The sequence below is a fragment of the Mesocricetus auratus genome, unplaced genomic scaffold (genome assembly GCF_017639785.1).
Source record: "Mesocricetus auratus isolate SY011 unplaced genomic scaffold, BCM_Maur_2.0 Super-Scaffold_6730, whole genome shotgun sequence".
NCBI classification, from domain to species: Eukaryota; Metazoa; Chordata; class Mammalia; order Rodentia; family Cricetidae; genus Mesocricetus; species Mesocricetus auratus.
Window position 1 is genome coordinate 23,322,808 of NW_024429184.1, and position 20,358 is coordinate 23,343,165.

The 20,358-nt window shown below is 43.0% G+C and overlaps 1 protein-coding gene across 1 annotated transcript in view; it reads left to right on the plus strand.

Annotated features, from left to right (window-relative positions):
* The first annotated feature begins 238 nt into the window (after positions 1 to 238).
* Znf292 (zinc finger protein 292) overlaps positions 239 to 20,358 on the plus strand; it is a 92,893-nt gene continuing 72,773 nt past the window's right edge. Inside the window, exon 1 of the mRNA XM_005080824.4 lies at positions 239 to 446. Within this exon, the coding sequence (XP_005080881.1) occupies positions 285 to 446 (162 nt within the window). The 5' untranslated portion in view covers positions 239 to 284. The remainder of the gene's footprint in view (positions 447 to 20,358) is intronic.

The window sequence follows — 20,358 nt, forward strand, 5'->3', positions numbered from 1 at the left end:
TATAGAGCGTGTTTGCAGGAGGGTGGGCGCAGAGGCCAGGGCAAGCGCGGGCTCGGCACTCTGCCCCGGCCTCCAGCTGTTGTGCAGCCGGTGCACTACGCCCGGGCCGCGGCCGGAGCCGCAGAAGCCTCAGCTCGCCGCAGCCCCGCACCGGCAGCCCGCCCCGCACCCGGCCTTTGTACGTGCGCCCAGGCGTGCCAGCGCACCGGGCACGTGACCCCGCCGAACGTGGCATTGTGTTATCACGTGACCCAGGTGCGTACGCGACGGAGCGGGCTGCGAAGATGGCGGACGATGAGGCCGAGCAGGAGCGCCTAAGCGGTGGCGGCTGCGCGGCGGAGCTGCGGCGCCTGGGCGAGCGGCTGCAGGAGCTGGAGCGGCGGCTGTGCGAGAGCCGGGAGCCCGCCGTGGAGGCGGCCGCCGCGTACTGCCGGCAGCTGTGCCAGGTGAGCCCCTCCCCCTCCGCGGGCCTGAGCGGCCGGAGCGCGGGCGGTCCGCGCCTTTGTGTTGGGCGGCCGGGCTGGGCCGGGTGGCCCCCGGCTCCGTGCACGCTCCCGGGCTGCACCGCGGGCTCCCGGCTGGCCCTCGCGCGGCAGTCCCCGGGCTCGGCCGGTGCGCGCCGTCGCCCGCCCGGCCTTTGTTGTTGGGTTAGGCTCGGACCGTCAGGTCTTTGTTGATGTTCTCGAGCCAATCCCGCCGGACCTGCAAGCTGGGAGTGGCGGCGGTGTCTGCGCCGCGGGCCGTTGCTGCTGGCTGCCGTAGGCGCTGCAAAGGAGCTGTCACCCGTTCCGTAGTCGGCCGTCCCTTGGGGGCGGCTTTTCAGTGTCGGTTTCTCCTTCACGTTCCGGAAGAGTAGGATTTCCGGCCCTCTGCACCCCCACCCCAACCCCACATTTCTTGGGTTCTTTCCTGTTGAGTGTCTTAGTTGACAAGGGATTTGTGCTTGGGTCAGTTTCAGACCTGTCCATTCTCTTCTTGCCCAAGGACATTGCTTTTCAGCAGCGTGTTCTAACTAGGGTTTAGAATGTTAGTACAATTTGCTCGTGACAGAAAATCAGAGCTTGGGTCTACACTTGGACTTCATCACGGCTCCCCAGATAACATGTGGACCTTCAAGGGGCTGCAGTTGCTATGGAGAACATTGATTAAATTGCCCAGTTGAGGAGGAAATAGACCGTTTTCGCTTACGAGTGAACCTAATAGATGTGTCATTGTTGAAATTTTGCTTTGGAAACACTGGGGTTTGAACAGTGGTGGAGCGTTGTAGGATTTCGGAGTCACACCTTCACTCGCCAGCACCCACGTTCTGAAATATTTCTTTATAGGCTCAGGTTGCCTGATCACAACAGAAGAATCCCCACTGCTGTATACACTGTGTGTGCATACATTATTGGATAACTGTTCATTATTTTCAGAAGAACTTTGTAGGCTCAAGGATGACTTGTTTACAGATACATGTAATCAGAAAGTTGGAGGCAGCACGAGCCATTGTTTTAACCTTTGTATTAAAGAACTTTGGAGATTTGTCATTTTCCGTGCCCTGAAAGTGCCCACTTGTTTTTACTTGGACTTTATTTTAAACATGAGAGATTATTTTAGTATAATTTACAAATAAGAAGGCTTTCCTTTATAAGCGGAGTCCACTTTTTGGGGTTTTGTTCATTAATGGACTCCACCTTGCAGGGAGTTGGTTTATTTTGAGATGGAATTTTACTTTGTAGTCCTGGCTGGTGTTGAATTTGGGATAGTCGTTCTATTTCCCCATACCAAATGTTGGGATTACAGATTTGTGCCACCATGACCAGATTGGAGTCAGCTTTTTAACCTGTGGAAAAAATATTAAAGTGTGTTTTAGTTTTGTATATTAATTCCTTAGTAGTGTCCACTGATGATGGTTTTAAGGATTAATAATACTGAGAAAATGAAGTGTCATGCAATAAAGACTGTAGGGTGTTCTTTCTTTTAGGCAGTTGATACAAAAGTATCTGTGTGTGTGTGTGTGTGTGTGTGTGTGGGTGTGTGTGTGGTGTATGTAAAATGGTACTGAGGGCCTCTATCCTACCAGGTACATCACCAGCTCTTAAAGTTACCTTTAAGGAATAAAACAGTTTATAAAATAAAAGTAATTTCCTATATTGGGTTTATTAAGTGATAAGTCTTAACGTACGTAAATCATTTTTTATTCTTGCTGACAAAAATCACACAGTAATGAAATAATAAGTGATGGTTTTCAGAAACTGTAAATTATCATTCATATTGAGGACAGTATTAATGTAGCACAGACTGGCCTCAAACTCATTAGTGGAGGATGACCTTAATCTTTGGTTTTCCTGTTTCCAGCTCCCTAGTGCTGGGATTACAAGTGTGCTCCATGATGCTGGGTTTTATTTCCTGCTGAGAGTTAAACCCAGTGTCTTTTGGGTGCTAGGCATGCACTCTAAAGGTAAATTTATGCTCTTCACCCCCAAATTATGAATTATAAAAGCCATCTCTATAGCTGGTGTACAGCTCTAATCCTGTGTTTGAGAGGCTGAGGCAGGCAGATTGGGTTTTGAGTCCACTCTGGGCTGCATAGAGAATGGGGGGCGGGGCTCTAAATTGTGTCTGGACATCTACCTCAGTTAACATGGTGTTTAATGTTAGAAGTAGGAGGAGCTAGATATTAAGTCTTGTTTTCTAAGCTTGGGATTAAAATTCTTCCTTTTCTACATCTTTTCTCCTGTAGAACCAGGCAGTTCACGTGCTTCAGGGAAGCCAGAATGAATACACTTTTGTCAGCCACTGAGTTTCAGAGATAACACTCTGTGAGCATTGAGCAAGGCTCAGTGTTTTTGAACTTCTCACTTTTGTGTTTACTTATGCAAAGATTGTTCTGTTGTGTGGTGTGTGTCAGGGCCAGTGTACATGTACCACAGCGTGTACCGGTGAGACAGGAAGGCTTGCACGAGTCAGTTCTTCCCTTCTCCCCAGGACTTGACTGGCTGAGCCATCCTGCTAGCCCTATTTTTATTTATATATTGTTAAAATATTGTTAAGGTTTATTCTTAGCTAATATGTCTGCATGCATGTCTTGAGAAGCCCAAAGACAGTGTCTAAGGCTCTCGACCTTTGGGGGGAATCCCTGCAACCACAGAGTAGCAGTCTTGAGGTAGGCAAGAAGGTATTTTTGTTCAACGTGACTAAATAGCCAGCGTTTGCAGGAGAATTGCTGCAGCAGGGATCCGGGTCCCAAAGAGGCTGTGTGGAGTAGGTGGGGGTCGGTGGAGCACGGACAAGATAGATCTGAGTGTGAATTAGGTTGGCTGCCAGCACACTTTAACTGAGAAGAGATCACACCTTTTATACTGTTTGTTTGCACAAAGGATTAAGTGGGAGATAAGGGGCTTGTGAGCTGGGGTGTGGTTCAGGTCAGGGGTTGAGGAGTTTGACTTTGACCGTAGGCACCAGTCATATGTTAATGAAGTTTGTCAAGCTGGAACTTTCCTCAAGCCCCCAAGGGAATGGAGACTCTTATCCAAATGTCTGACCTTGGGAAAAGGACTTCTGGGGAGCAGACACTAACTACAGTTTCTTGTCTTACTCTGTGGGCCTGGTCCTCTCATAAAGCTCCCATAAAGAGAAGGTCTTGATGTCCTATCTGGTTTTCTGTTATACCACACCGTTCTGATTTCTCAGTATTTATTTACTGAACTCTTGCCCTTAATGGCCTCAGACTCTATCTGAATTGTAGGCATTTCATCCTTGGGATCAGATGTCTAGTAAATCTCTAATTTTCCTGTTCTTGGTGTAATTAGGAGGGCACATTGGAATTTTGGTTCTGTGATGGTGGGGAACTTTTTTTTGCAAAGAATTATTTTATTCAGAAAGCTACCATTGTACACTTTTTTTTTTTTTTTTTTGGTTTTTTTGAGACAGGGTTTCTCTGTGGCTTTGGAGGCTGTCCTGGAACTCGCTCTGTAGACCAGGCTGGCCTCGAACTCACAGAGATCCGCCTGCCTCTGCCTCCCGAGTGCTGGGATTAAAGGCGTGAGCCACCACCGCCAGGCTCACATTTTTATCCTTTACCACAGTCCACACAAAATTTCCCTAAGGAAAGGCATTAATATTAAGAATCGTTAAAAATGAAAGATGTTGGAGAAATATGGTTTGCAATGTCGAAATGCTGAAACTTTGTCAAGCAGCAATGGTCACCATGCAGTCCTCGGCCAATTGGTTCTAACTTCAGGACTGACCCCAGGTAGTTTATTTTAGACAGATTTAAGCACGGTGCAGTTTGGTGAAAAGTTTCCTGGTCAATCCCATGTGCACAATAAAGTTTTAAGATGTGACATCTTCGAGCCGGGCGTTGGTGGCGCACACCTTTAATCCCAGCACTCGGGAGGCAGAGGCAGGCGGATCTCTGTGAGTTCGAGACCAGCCTGGACTACCAAGTGAGTTCCAGGACAGCCTCCAAAGCCACAGAAAAACCCTGTCTCGAAAAACCAAAAAAAAAAAAAAATGTGACATCTTCTCTAAAGACAGGTTCTATAGATAGATAATCTTTACAACAACAGTCTGGGGAAGGATTTGGTGTGACTTTGGCTATTACCCACATCCACTCAACCTTCTGGGCAGATAACAGGTTATGCATCTCTTCCTTTGAAGGACAACCCTGTGTGCTTAACATTTCTGGTTCCCGTGGTGCTTACTTGTGATCACAAGGACCTCCATGCCTCCCACAGGACCTGGAGTTACAGTGTTGTTAACACAGATATGGGAGCTGGTAACCTTCCGAAGGCCCTCTTCAAGAGCAACAGGTGATTTAACCACGGAGCCCATCTCTCTAGGCTGTTTCTGTATTTCACAGTGGTTCTTATTTGATGTTTGGGTGGTATGTGTGAAAGGAGTCTGTCACAGTGTGTATGTGGAGGTCAGATGACTGCTTGTAAAATTGGGTTGTACTTTCACAGTGGGACCCAGGGTCAGTTTCAGATCATCGGGTTTGTTTAGTAAGCTTTTGCCTTTAGAACCATTCCTACAGCCCTGTGTTGTAAGCTAAGCCAGCTCCCCACATTCTGGAATCTGAGGCAGGAGAATTGCTGAGCCAGTCTGGGATCCTGTGTCAGAACAACAGCAACAACAAAAACCTAATAACAGCAAAAACCAGATAGCTACCTGTTTACCATCCCCCCTTCTTTTCCTTCCCTTTGAAAACAAACCAAAACAAAACAGTCTCAAAATGTACCCAAGCTGGCCTTGGTCTTCCTGCCTCAGCCTCCTAAGTGCTGGGGTTATTATAGGTGTGTACCGCCATGGTTTGCTTGCCTGCCTGCCTGCCTGCCCACCTCTCTCCCTCCCTCCCTCCCTCCCTCCATCCCAGTAATTGTACATCTATTTCGGACAGCTTATGTTACTGTTGTACTTGTATGCATTATGTAATGATTGAATCAGGGTTATTGGCAACTTCACCACCGCAAAACATCAATATTTTCTTCGTTATAAAGCTATTCTATATCCTTGATTTTAGCTAGCTATTTTGAAAAACACATTACATTATTCTTGTTACCCTAACATGTAATAGGGCATCCTATTCCTAACTGTAACTTTGTACTATTAAGTAAATTCTGTTTATTTCCTCTTTCTCCAGGCTCTGGTTCCAGTTTTGATTCTACACATGACTAAGATTCTTTGTTTTGTGTTTCTGTGCGGGTTCCTTTAATTAAACTTCCTATCTTCTAGTTTAGTTCATGTTTTTGCAAATGACAGGATTTCGCCATTTTATTGATGAATAGTATTCCATTGTATATGTATCTCATATCTTTATTCATTTATCAGTTGCTGGGCATTTGGTTAATTTCCTATCTTGGTTGTTGTGAATAGTCTCCACTGGACATGATCTACTGACTTCATTTCCTTTGGATTTGGACCCAGCAGTGGGATTTTTGGCTTATTTGGGACTTTTATGGGTTTTTGTTTTTTTGTTTTTGTTTTTCGAGATGGGTCTCTGTGTGTAGCCTTGACTGTCCTGGAACTCAATTTGTAGACCAGGTTGTCTTCAAACTGAGCTCTACCTGCCCATGCCTCCCAAGTGCTGGGATTAAAAGCATTAACCAGCACTGCAGGATTTTTGTTGTTAATTTTGTCTTTTTTATAATAATCATTGACTGGGTGAGGTGATTCTGTGGTGTTATTCTTCCTTTCATTTGAACCCAGGACCTTGCAAATGCTAAGCACATGCATTATCATCTAGCTGCATCCCCAGCTACCTTATTGTGGTTGTCAATGTGGTTTTTTGTTTTTTGATTTTATTTTATTTTTTATATTACAACTATCTTAGAAGTTTCTGTCAGGGTGTTTTTGAGCATTTATGAGGGTTTTCTTTTGCTGTTGAGTTGTTTGAATTGCTTATATGTTCTGGACATTAACCTATCAGAGGAATAGTTTGTAAAAACTGATTTCTTTTGTTCAGAAGGTTCTCTTTATCTTGTTTCTATTTCTGGACAGAAGTTCTGCAGGGGCTTTTAGCTAGAGGTAATACCTGTCACTTAATTCTGCTTTTACGGTTATATCCAAAAAGTCTTTGCCCAGTCTTTTTTTTTTTTTTCTCTTCCTAGTAGTTTTATAGTTTATAGCAAAGTCTTTAATCTGTTTTGAGTTGTTTTGTATAGAGAGGAAGGAGTTCAGCTTATTTTTCTCCTTATGGATGTTGGGTTTCCCAGTTCCTCTTACTGAAGCCAGTGTTCTTCTCCAGTGTGTGTTCTTGGTACTTTGTGAACACCAGGTAGCTGTTGCTGTGTGAGCTAACAATGAATTTCAGTTTTGAATTTTTATCTCAACAGGAATTGGCCTGAAGAATACAGTAAACACAAAAAATAGAAATCCTTATGACCCCTAATTGACACAGAAGGTCCTGGCCTCCATGTCATCCTTCTCCCCTGCTGTGCAAGTGAAGAGAAAAATGAGTCTAAAGTTTTACTTACTGAGAAGAAAGCAGAGCAGTAGAACATGGATGTATGAAAGAACCTGTTGTAGATCTTTAATTTTCCTGTTTTTTAAAAGTTAGCTTAAAATTATTTTTATGTAACTATTTTAATTACATTACACATTTTCTTAATATTGTCTCATAATGAGATCATAAGGTCCCCGGGATAATCTGACATTGTTTCAGAATAATTTCTTTAGTTCCTGATGTAAAGCCTGGCTGTCTAGATGGAACCTGGAATGGTTATGCTCTTGAGCTAGTCCTGACAGTATTTTCATAGAGTGTTTACTGCTATGGGTCAGGAACCATGGCCATGATTCCTGGCATCAAGTAGCTTACAGTCCACAGAAGAGACAAATAATTTTTAATGTGATCTGTCTTTATTATTTCTAAGATGAATGTAGTATGATGGAAAGTTATTTGTTTAGGAATTTAAATAGGAACATTCGTCAGAGTTCTTAAAGGCACTTAAAGCTAATTACCCAGTGAAAAAGAAGCCAATTTAGAAGTTGAATAGTGAGTGGTTTGTTTGGGTATAATGTTTGTTTTCAACATTGTATATTGGGCTGGCTGTTGATGGTAACTGTTTCAAGTCTTTGTCTTATGGTGCCTAGCTCCTGTTTATAAACATGTTACTGTGTTAATTGCTAGGGACTGACCCCCAGGAATGCTAGGCAAGTGCTTTATCACTGAGCTATATAACCCAAGCCTAGCTCTGTTTTAAAGGTTGAGTTGGAGTTTAGAATTGTGTCATTCAAACACGCACACAACATACGCGGTTTTCATCATTCTAATGACTTAGTTCAGTAAACCTGGGTTCTGAGTTCTTGAAGTCAGAGTAGGATATTTGTCCTCTTCCCAGATAACTACTGTGGTGTTGAGAAACAGTGAACAGGAGGAATTTTCACATTTAGGTAAGTGAGTTCCAGCAGTAAAGCCAGTTTAGGGTCAGGTAAAAGAGCTTGAATTTAAATGTAATTATTATTCTGAAAATGAGAGTTAAACTTTCTTAGCACAGTTGCAAACAGTTACTTAAAACAGCTGTTTCTAACAATCCTCCACCGAGTCCCAGCCCTTTGGCTAAGCTAAGGGTAAAGCAGCTCTGCAGCCAGTTGAGGCCAAGCAGGGCTTGAATGTAAATTAAAAAGAAATGAAGTGGAGCTTGGTCTGGTGACTCCCACCTGTAGTCCCTGCAGTGAGGAGGCTCAGCAGAAGGAGGGTAGCTCTGAATCTGAGGCCACCGTGGGCTACATGGTAAGACACTCCCCACCCCCTAGTCTGATGTAATTGAAATTCTGAACTTTTCTTTTTCCTTCTTTTTGAAACCATCTCAATCTGTAGCTCTGGCTAGCTTAGAACTTGCTGTGTAGACCAGGTTTGCCTCAGGCTCACAGAGATCCTCCTGCCTCTGCCTCCCAAGTACTGGGATTAAAATTAAAGATATTCTGAATTTTTAAGGAAGCATTTAAACCAGGCAGGAGGAAATAGAGTTCAAGGCCAGCCAGCTGGCTGGGGCATGACTCAGTCTTTGAATGCTTGCTGCTCTTCCAGAGGACCCTGGTTCAGTTCCCAGCATCCAACCTTCTGTAACTCCTGCTCCAGAGGTTCCACCATGGGCATCTACACATATCACACACACACACACACACACACACACACACACACACACACACACACACACACACACACACACACCCCTAAAATATTTTTTTAAGACAAAAAGCATTTATATTCGAAGACTTAGGTTTAGATGGTATAGGAGGTGTAAGATGCCAGGAATCTAGGAAGATATACACTAATACAGCAAGATTTAAATGCTACTTTATTATGTCTTTCTGGAGATGCCAGAAGGCTGTGTATCATTAAATAAAATAGTTTTGCTTTTGCATGTTGAGAGTTGACACTGGAGCCTTGTGCCTGCTGGGCAAGCATTCTAGTACTGAGCTGTATCCCTAACCCTTTTGTCTTTGTGAAAAGGTTTTGCTAAATTTGCCTAACAAGTCTTGAACTTAGTGTGTAGCCTAGGCAGGCCTTGAACTTTGCTTTCTTTTTTTTAAAGATTACTTTCTTAGGGTATGGGAGTGGGTGGAGAGTAGGCTGAATGTGGAGTTATGAGTGTAACTTGCTAGAGTTGTCTGCTTTTGCCCATGCTTTCCAGTATTGAACTAAAGTTGTCAGCTTTGGCAGTAAGTGTGTAAAGTAAGCCTTTACACACTGAACTACCTCATCAGGCTAGGCCTTGGGACTTTTTAACCCCCCCCCTTCCTTTTCATCCTACCCCCTTCCCCCAACTGGGGCTATAAACCTGCTAGTATTCAGGCCTGTCCTTAGGGTTCTGTCAGGATACACCCTCAGCTGCAGCCACTGAGAGCATCACCTGTACACATTCACTACCTCCCATTTTTAAAGGGCCCTGTCCACCCCCCCTCTTTTCTGCTGCTCCTGTCCCGAGGCTGGTCTCCCTTCTCTACCCCCTTTTCCAATTCACTTTCCCCCAATAAAAAACCTCTCCACCAAAGCTCCGTTTCATGGCATCTTTCTCTTGTGCAGTGCTTTTAAAAATTTCAACGAAGCCTGTTGCTTGTTACAGTAAAACAAAGATTTGTTTTTTTGCCAACTCTCTGCCTTTTTATTGAAAACGTCTAGTATGTTATGTGTCATAAGACTACGTGTGATGTATATGCCATATAGTCTAATACGTATGTAATAGACTTGTGTAATGCAAGCATACTCTTTAATGTTAGAACAGTGACAAAATTACCTGGTGGTACATTTGTCAGAATTTATTCCTGTTTTGTGGTTTTTTTTTAATATTTATTCACTTATTTTTATGTGCATTGGGGTTTTGCACTCCCCTGGAACTGGAGTTACAGATACTTGTGAACTGCCTGTATGGTTGCTGGGAATTGAACCCAGGTCCTTTGGAAGAGCAGAAGATGCTTTTAACAGCTGAGCCATCTCTATAACACTTGTGTTCCTGTTATGAAGCAACACATGACTGTCTATTGAAATGGATAGTAAATATTCTGACCCAAAGAGGCATAGTGAAAACTTGATCTTGAAACGTCTCCTTTCTAGGTAGGGTGTGTGTGTGTGTTGGGAATCTTAATAGTTAAAGGTAACGTATTCTCCCTTGTACTTTCCTGTTGTTTTCTAGTGCTTGGCAGAGGGAGCGCAGGCATCCATGCTAGGCAAGCACTTTACCTGAGCTACACCCCAGCCTTGTTTTGTTTTGTGTGTGTGTTTGATTCAAAATATGTTGTTGAAATAATTTCGTAGCAAATCATATAACTCTTTGACTGTTGTGTTCTAAAATTTGGCAACAGTGAGACATGATGATAAACCTTTGTAGTCTCAGCACTCTGTAAACTACAGTGTGAAATCCTGTCTAATCAACAAGAATTCCCAACAACAAACGCTGCCTGATAATTGTGGTTTGGGATTGTGTCTTACTAGGTAATTATTGATAGATATTTGGAAGAGTAAGCAATTTATTTATTTATTTTGATTGTTTTATGTTACAGTGTTTGCCTGCATCTGTGTATGTTACCATGTACCTCCCTGGCGCCTGTAGAGGCCAGAAGAGGGTGTGACTTCCCTGGGGTGTCACTCAGTGGCACAGTGCTTAACTAGCAGGACCAAAGCTTTAATTTGTAAGTTGTAAAAATGTAAGGGCAAAGTGTTTGAAACTGCATAAGCATGTTCCTTAAGAGACTAGCCTGATTTTGATTAGGGGTGCTCTCAGTTGGTAGACACATTAAATCAGAATATAAGATGGCTTGCTTCTTAATTAGGGATAATTACTTTAGGTATTGAGGGAGTAATAGGCCATTTGAGTTTTAAAAACTTAAATAATGCTCATGGGAAATATTTTAAATGTTCATAATTAGTATGGTTTTGCATACTGAAAATTAAGTCCTACTTTCTAAAATGTGCTTATGTCAATTTTAGCAAGGGAGGAAACTTCACCAAACTTCTTTCTGCTTTATATGTTTTGGTCTGAAATGGAAATGAGGGATGAGAAGATGTGCTCTGTAGTTGCCCTTCATACCTTTGTTTCTTGGTTTATTTATTGATTTTTTTTTTCGTGCTGGAGAGCCAAACCAGGAGTCTTGATCGTGCTAGCAAGTACTCCACCAGTGACTTCTACTCTTCAGCTCCTTGGAACATTGGCTTACAATACAGAGAACAGGATTTTGTCCCGAGACAAGGTCTCAGTGTAGCTTGGGACTTTCTATGTAGCTGAGGAGGACCTTGAGCTCCTGTCCTGTCTCACCTTCCAAGTGCTTTGGCTCCCTGAATGCTTCCTGGTTGTACCTCAGAAGAAAAGTGTTATTTTTCTTCTCTAACTTTGCATGAAAAATTACCGATCTTCAAGTATACACATTTAGCCAAGAAGATTTCTTATTATCAGATGCATGTTTCCTTTATTTAATCAGAGTTGTGGAGTGTATCTCTGCTGTTATTGCTTACAAAACCCAGGGAATATACATAGTTGAGGTAGTAAGAGCCTAGTGATAAATACAGTAAGTGGATATGGGTTAAGAGAAGTAGAGGTTTTGTTTGTTTGTTTGTTCTTTTTGTTTTTACGAGACAGGGTTTCTCTGTATTGTTTTGGAGGCTATTGGTAGAGGTTTTTGAAGAAAAAAAAGCTTTTGAGACTGTAGCTTCATGCTGGCCTCGAATTTACTATGTAGACCAGAATTTCCTCAATTTGTGGCAATTCTCAGTATACTGGATATTGGAATTACAAGTATGAGTTATACACCTTTTAAAAAAGTATCTTAAAAGATTTGTCTGTTTTATTTTATGTGTATGAGGGTTTTTTTCTGTATCTTTGAATGTGCATGAGTGCCTGGTACCCCCAGAAGACAGAGTTGGGGAGATCCCCTGAAACTGGAGTTACAGATGTTTGTGAGCCACCATGTGGGTGCTAGGAACCAAAGCTAGGTCTTGTTGTGGTGTTCGAATCCACTGGGAGAAACCAAAGACTTAGGCTCAATTTAAATGTACACTAAATTTATTCTTGTTGCTAGCAGAGGATCTTAGAGCCCAAACAGCATGCCATGTAGGAGCTTAAGGTGGGGCTTTAAAGGGATACATCAGAAAGGTGTGTATTATTGTAACTATCCATGGAATCCACAGCTGGACAGGAAAAATTGTCTTTTCCCTCAGTCGTTTCTTACTTTCCCTCTGTATAGTAATCAAAGATTGCTTCATCCCTTTCCCATAGTGATAGGCAGGTTTTACAGAAGCAAGGGCAGCTGTTAATACCTACCGGCCACTGGATCTCCCAGAGCAAAAGGCCAACGGCTGTCAAGGGACTCCTTTAGTCATCACAAGGGACCTGTGTTTATTATTATTCAGGTCTGAACATTCTAATGACTACATTTCTGGGCAGTCAAAAACACAGTGCCATAGGGTAGGACTGGCTGTCATGTCCCCACAGGTCATTTGCAAGAGCAACAAGCATTCTTAACTGTTGAGTCATCTCTCCAGTCCCTTATATTTTTATTTAATCAATCAATTTGAGATAGGGTCATCTCACATTGTAGTTCAGGCTTGGCCCAAACTTTAGTCTCCTGGGTGTTGAGCCACCACACCTAGAACCTCTCTCTACTCTCCAATCCTAGCTTTAAAAAAAGTGTCCTACCCCTTCATTATGACTTTGGAAATTCTGTAGAATAGACTCTTCATTTTATCATGTTCCTTTACTGTGGTACTTAACCTTCTCTGAATTCTGTGATTGATTGTACAACCCAACAATAGCATCTTAATTCTTATCCCACTCTTAGGTCTTTTTGTTTATTATGAAGTCTTTTTTTCTGTCTTCCTTATAGGTAGTCTAGGGCTTGAAACAATATTTCTAAAATTTAGATTTTATAAGAATTTAAGAAAGTCTGTAGTTTAACTTGGGCTCATGAGGTGTAACTTTTTCTTGCCACTCTGAAACAAAATTATCACACCGCTTACAATGTGTAACTCCTCCTTTCTCCTCTGCGGAACTCAGGCCCTACTGGACAAGCACACACACATAGCGCTTGCAATGTATAACTCCTCCTTTCTCCTCTGGAACTCAGGCCCTACTGGACGAGCACTCACACATAGCACTTGCTATACTCTCAGTGCCTTTTTGTTTTGCTTTGTTACAGAGGGTCTCATTGTGTACAGACTGCCCTCAAACTTAGTCTTTCTGATGCAGTCTCCTAGGTGCTGGCATCATATACATGTACTACCATGACTGCCATGTGAGATGTGTTGTTCTGCTTTCACTTATTTAAAAACAATTTACCTTTGCTTTTGTGGTCTACTAGTAGATTGTAATCAGTAGTTGGCAAAAGAAACTAACTTTTGGGGGTTAGGGGTGTTTTGCTTGCATGTATATTTGTGTATCTTGTATATGAAGAGTCCATGGAAATCAGAAAAGGGCATCATATCCCTTACAACTGGAGTGACTATCTGTCTCTCCTCCTCTTCCTGTCTCCCTAACCTCCTTCCCTCCCTTTCTCTATTTTCTTTTCTCTTTTCCTTTTGAGGCTAGGTCTGGTTTGAACTTGGGATCCTCCTCCCTCAGCCTTGAAAGTACCTGGAATTGCAGCCTGTGCCACCAGACCATGGTAGTTCCTCTTCCAAGTTGCTTTTTAAAACTCTACACATTTAATTAGCATCTTCCAGCTTTGCCTATATCCTCATCACTTTTCTCCATCATTGTTTTAGGCCTCTCGTCCGTAGACAGGCACATGTGGTTCTCATCTGTTTTACTTCGCTGGACAGCTGTCTCCACATAGCATCCTTCCTCTGATGTTTTCCCACATTGGAGGTTTCTCCTGTCCAGGACAAACCTTGCTTTGACTCGTCGTGGTTTCTGTTACTGAGTGCTGTACTTAGTAAGGAACCATGGTTACTGTCTTCATTTCTTGTCTTCCATTGCAGCTTGAATTCCACCACTCATAACACCAATTTTAAAGTCATTTGCTTGGAAAACCTATACTTCTTAACTATAGACTTAAGAAAATAATCTGACAGCCCACAGGTGGTTTTATGTTCTCTTGTTTTTTAGAAATATAGTTAAGTTTAAGATCACAATTTGATTTTTTAAATGATTTTTTTTTTCCTTTTTGGAAAAATCCTAACTTAATGTGTGCTTTCTGGGGCTGAAGTGACTGCCTATTAAACCCTTGTTGGTTCATACTTAAGAAAGTCTCATGGTGCAAACCAGCCAGAGTTGTAGCAGTTCACCTGTCACCCCAGGAACAAGCTACCCTGGAGAAGTGTGGGACAGAGCTTGCTGGACTGATCCGGTAGCAAGCAGGCACAGAAGGCGCTAGGTTTTGGCAAGTTTGTGTCCTGTGAGAATAAGTTGTTCAGAACTCAGGAAGCATTGGTTAGTCTCTTCTGATTGTACAGTTTACCATGGATATAGTCACACAGTAGAAGGTTAATTCCTTGTGTCCTATCATACCACAGTAGAATAGAAGTAAACAGCAGAAGAGAGTCTTCAGAAACTACAGACTACAGGACACTGAGCACACAGTTGTAGAATATTTTTTTTTTTGAGACAGGGTTTCTCTGTATTGTTTTGGAGGCTGTCCTGGAACTCGCTCTGTAGACCAGGCTGGCCTCGAACTCACAGAGATCCACCTGCCTCTGCCTCCCGAGTGCTGGGATAAAAGGCGTGTGCCACCAACGCCCGGCCCACAGTTGTAGAATATTATTTTAAGGTGTGCAACTTTTATTAATGCTTCATTTGTTTAACTCTGAAGCTGTGGTTCTTTGCCTGCTTAGAACACCTGGTGGTTTAGTAAAGAGCGAGGCAGGAACAAAGTTAGGCAGGGCTGGCAGGCAGAGTATGAATAGGAGAAACGAGGGAGGAGAGAACGAGAAGGAGAGGAACGTCAGGAGCCAGCCATCCAGCTACACAGCAATCCACAGAGTAGTAAGATTTACAGAAGATTACAGGAAAAGCCCAGAGGCAAGAGGTAGACAGGGTAACTTAGGAAAGGCTGTAAAGAAAGTAGCCAAGCTGAGGCCGGACATTCATAACTAAGAATAAGTCTCCCTGTGTGAGTTGCTTGGGAGCTGAGTGGGGGCTCCTCAAAAAGGCGAAAGAGCAAACCCACACAACATAAAGACACCATTGAGTGGACGTGAGTCATTGAAGAAGTTAGAGAGGAAACTGAAGCAAATGGAAAGTGTAGCACAGCCTACCAGATCCTCTGGAACACAGTCAAGGCGGCCCTAAGAGGGAGTTTATACCTGTAAGCGCTCACAGTAAAGAATCAGAGACGGCACTTGGGGCTCCAGAAAACCAAAATGAAGCCATTCCTAGGTGAAATAGAGACAATAACAACAAAAAGTATCAGAGTTGGTCTTTGAAAGGTAAACAAGGCTGGCTGGTAGTGGCACAGCCTTTAATCCCAGCAGTTGGGAGGCAGAGGCAGGTGGATCTCTGTGAGTTCGAGACCAAGCCTGGTCTACAAGAGCTAGTTCCAGAACAGCCACCAAAGCTACCAAAAAAAAAAATGGTAAACAGGATTAAGGAACTCCTAGCCAAACTAACAAGACCCACATTGATAAGGAGGAGGCAGAAGGAGTTAAGACAGCCTGGACTCCAGTGAAATCCAGATTTGTAGAGAATACTTTGAAAATTTATATTCCCCAAAGCTGGAATCCCTTGAAGAAAAGGAAAAACTTCTAAACGCGTGTGACTAACCAAAACTACTACCAGAATATATAAAGAGACAAATCATTATAAGCAATAAAATTGAATCTGTAACTAAATCTGCCCACAGTTCAAAGCCCAACACCAGTTGTGTAAAGAGAAGCCTTCCCGCCAGCCTGGTTCCAGAGCCACATGAGTCCCAAATGAACACACAGGAGGCTATATTAATTATGAAGCTGTTGGCCTTGCTTGTTTCTTACTGGCTAGCTCTGACTTAAGTATTTATCCCATAATTGCTAATCTAAGTATTTCTCTTACCGGAGAGGTTTCCAGGCTTCCTACCCCATGGCGTTACATCTTGACTTCCTCTGTTTCTCCTACCCAGAGTCCTCCTGGACTCCTAATCCCACCTATCATACTTTCCTATTGGCCAACAGTGCTTTATTGACATGTACACGGGACTTCCCCATCACAGGTGGAATCACTTATTCTTTTTCCTTTGATGAGAGAGTCTTACTGTGTAACCTGGCTTGCCTGGAACTCATTATGTGGAATAGGCTAGCCTTAAACTGACAGGCGATCCGCCTGCCTAGTGTTGGGATTAAAGGCATGCACCACCACCACCCCGCCTCTTTCATACATCTTGTGTGTGTTGAATGTGTGTGACTGCACATGCAAATCTGCGTGTATGTGTGTGTGTGTGTGTGTGTGTGTGTGTGTGTGTGTGTAGGACCAATGTAGATACAGGGAGTCTTTCCACTGCTCCTTCTACTTTATTCTTGTAGGCAGAAGCTCAGACCCAGTACCCACTGATAACGTTGGTCTTACTAGCCACCTGTCTCTGGGACTCCCTGTCTGTCTTCCAAGACTGGAATAACGGGGTGTTCCTAAACCACTCAGTGTTTATGTTATGTAATGTGGTATGGTCTTTTTTTGGAAGGGGGGGTTTGAGACAGGCTTTCTCTGGGTAACAGCCCTTGCTGTCCCAGAACTTGCTTTATAAACTAGAAGGCTGACCTCAAATTCACAGAGATCTACCTACGTCTACCTCCTAAGGGCTGGAATTAAAGGTCTGTAACAACACACCCAGCTTGAACTCTGGTCTTTTGCTTTTGCAGCAAGTGTTTTAACCAGTAGCCACTTCATCAGCCCTCAACAAAAATTTTTCTTTGCTCTTTAAAAAATACGTAGAGCCAGACGGTGATAGTGTGCGCCTTTAGTTCCAGTACTTGAGAGGCAGAGGCAGGTGGATCTCTGTGAGTTCGAAGTCAGCCTTGTCAACAGAGCAAGTGCCAGGACAGCCAAAGCTACACAGAGAAACCCTGTCTCAGAAAAAAAATTAAATTATGTTGAGCCTGGGTCTTGTGTAGCCTCAGGTTTGTTCAATAAATGAGGATGATCTTGAGCTCCCAGGTCTTTTGCCTCCCCCGGAAGTGCTGGGATTGTAGGCATGTGTTCCCTTGCTGGGCTGATCTCTTATATTCTGTCAGTCTGTACCTTTGTGACCTTACAAAGTCTTCCCCTCACTTGATGAGCATGCACTCCTCATGCCTCTCTCTCCTGAGTTGCAGGGTAACAGACATGTGTTACCTGCCTGATTTTGTGTGGTGCTGGAGATTGAACCTAGGGCTTCATGAATGCTAGGCAGGCACTCTACCAGCGCAGATTGCCTATGCTTTTGTGTTTGCTGTTCTTTACCTTATAGGATAGAATAAGGAATTGGCTCTCATTACTACACCAGCCCATGGCTGGAGTGCGTATAGCAAAACCAGATAAATAACATAGCACCTTTAAAAATAACATTAATTAAAACCCTTTGGAAATGAAGGCTCAAAGAAAGGAATATCTATTTTATGTTTAGATGTGGTGAAGAGGAAATGGTTACAGAGCTATTGGACAAAAGCTACTAATAATTAACTAGAGAAACGTTGCAAGACCTGCTTCTTGAAATTTCAGCAAAGGCTCCATGACTCACCCAAAGGTTGCAGGATCAGAAATGCCAGGAGCAGCTCAGTGTCAGAAGTTGGAAAACTTAGCTGGGCGTGGTGGCACAAGCCTTTAATCCCACTACTCAGGAGGCAGAGGTAGGCAGATCTCTGTAAGTTTGAGGCCATTGTGGTCTACAAAACAGGTTCCGGGACAACCAGGGCTGTTATACAGAGAAACCCTGTCTTGAAAAACCAAACCAAATCAAATCAAAACAAACATATAAACAAACAAAAAACAAAACAAAACAAAAAAAAAAACAAGTTGGAGACCCCAAAACTGGAAAGTAGATCATGTAGTTCCCAGGCTGAGAATGAAGGCTCGAGTGCCTTCCTCACAGCCACTGGCAGAAGTCTGGAGCCCAAAGACAAAGAACCTGGAGTCTGATGTAGAAAAGATGCAGCAGCAGAAACTCCCAGGGAGGAAGGGTGAAAGTGAGTTGCCTCGTCCTCCTAGGGACTTCTGGTTAGTAGGGTGCTGCCACCCAGAGAGCCTCTCTACTCAATCACTAACCAAGAAACCATCCTTCCCTGGAAACACCCTCATAGATATACCTCAGACACCCTTTCATGGTAAAATAGTCATACACTATACCCCCTCTGCTCTGCTAGTCCTGTAGTCAAGAAGCCAGTCACGTGACTTGGGATGGTTAATATTGTCAGCAGATAGAGAATCACCAATGGAAACCTCTGAGCATACCTGTAGGACTTACCTTGATTAGGTTGATGTGGGAAGACCCATTCTGTCAGGGCATTTTATCATAGCAGCAGAAAAAATAAAGATTTTTCATGTGATGATGTGGAGAATAAGGCCTGCTTTCAGAGATACCATGTGAAATTTAGGAGCTGACCAGAAGTTTCCAAGGTGTTTGGAAATACTGGGTGGTTTGAAATTAGAGTAACTGCTGCTTCCTCACCGCCAATACAGGATGGTAGTGTGTGTAACTGTCAGGTACATTGAGTTGCTTTGCTCATATAAAAGAGGAAGATAGTCTGTCTATACAGCATATGCACACAAACTACCAAAACAGAGCCATGAAAGTCAGCCTACCAGTTAGTTAATGGTACAGCTCTGTTGTCAGGCTTCTTGATTGGTTTAGCATAGAAAGCCAAGTGGAAGTGACTGGAGAGAAATACAATGTAGAATTCATTGGTGGCCAACCTGGTACCTTCTCTTACTATTTAAATATAGGCCTTGCCAGATGTATAACTGGCTATAAAGTTTTGGTGAGACCCTGAGAGGAAATGTGGATGGAGGCTTTTCTGTCCATCACAGAACCAGAGAATCCTTTGGTTTTGATTCTGAAAGCAAGGAGTTGATGCAGAAGTGCATTTTGGATTATAATGTTGCAGATTATATGTGATATGTGATGAAAGGTACAAATGTTTATAAGAAATAGTTCTTTCAGTACATAAAGAGCAACATAGCTCCAGACATAGAGATGATGTATAGGAAAGTCTGTGTTGGGATGCAAGAGAATGTAGTCTATGAGAAGCTTAAAAGAGTAGTTAAAAGAAATTCAACTCTCCCCTAATGTGCCTTTCCTGAAAGAAATATTGGGTAGTTCAAAAGAAGGCAAGTTTCCTGGAGTTCAGGGATGGACTAAACCGATTCCCATGAATTTTCTACCTGATAAAAACTATAAATTCATTGACCAAGCAAAGAAGGGGAAGAAAGGATGAAAGTGGTTCATACTTAGGTATAGTGGAACACATGCATAATTTTAGCTACTCGGGAGCTTGAGGTAGAAGGATCATTGGAACCCAAGGGTTAGGGCTAGTTAATATTAAAAGATTCTTTTTTACATATTAATGGTAACTTGTAATTATTGTTTATTTATGTAGCTTTTCCAGCTGTTACAGATTTTTTGGAGGTGGAGGGGTTAGGCCCAAATAGATTCAGTGAGCTAAAATGAGTTAGAACATATTTATGAAAGCAAGGATCATACCACATTCCCCGTACCCTAATATATGACACATTCGAATCATTTGCTTGTCCATGGAACCTAGCCTTGATGTTAAAGAGTAAACTACCATGATGCATTTTCTTCACTCTAGTATGTTTGCAGTTGTGCAGAATGGTCCTCAAAGTCATCGACCCCTAAAATAGTCAGTGAGATAGGGAATAATTATATTTCCGTAATAGTTACAGTCTACATGTCTTAATGTAAGCAGCCAGAAAGCATAAGCCATGTAGCCTAAGCTGGCCTTGAACTCACAATAATAGTACTGCCTCTGCCTCCTGAGGGTTAGGATCACAGGTGTGTGCCACTATTCCCTGACATGTCTTCAGTAGTTCTCAGAGATGATAAAAATGGAAAAAAACCTGTATTTTTAAAGGAAGCTTATAGAAGGTTTCCCTGTGACTACAAATATCTTTAGTGTAAATCCTTTTTGTCTTATGTTTCTATGCTATGAAAATACTGTGACCAAAAGCAGCTTAGGGAGCGAAAGTTTTATTTTGCTCACAGTTCCAGGCGATGGTCCATCACAGAGGGAAGTCAGGATGGGAACTTAGAGGTAGGAACTGAAGCAGAGGCCATGGAGGAGCACTGCTTACTGAAGCGGAGGCCATGGAGGAGCACTGCTTACTGAAGCAGTGGCCCTGGAGGAGCATTGCTTACTGAAGCGGAGGCCTTGGAGGAGCACTGCTTACTAAAGCGGAGGCCGTGGAGGAGCACTGCTTACTGAAGCAGCGGCCGGGGAGGAGCACTGCTTACTGAAGCAGCGGCCGGGGAGGAGCACTGCTT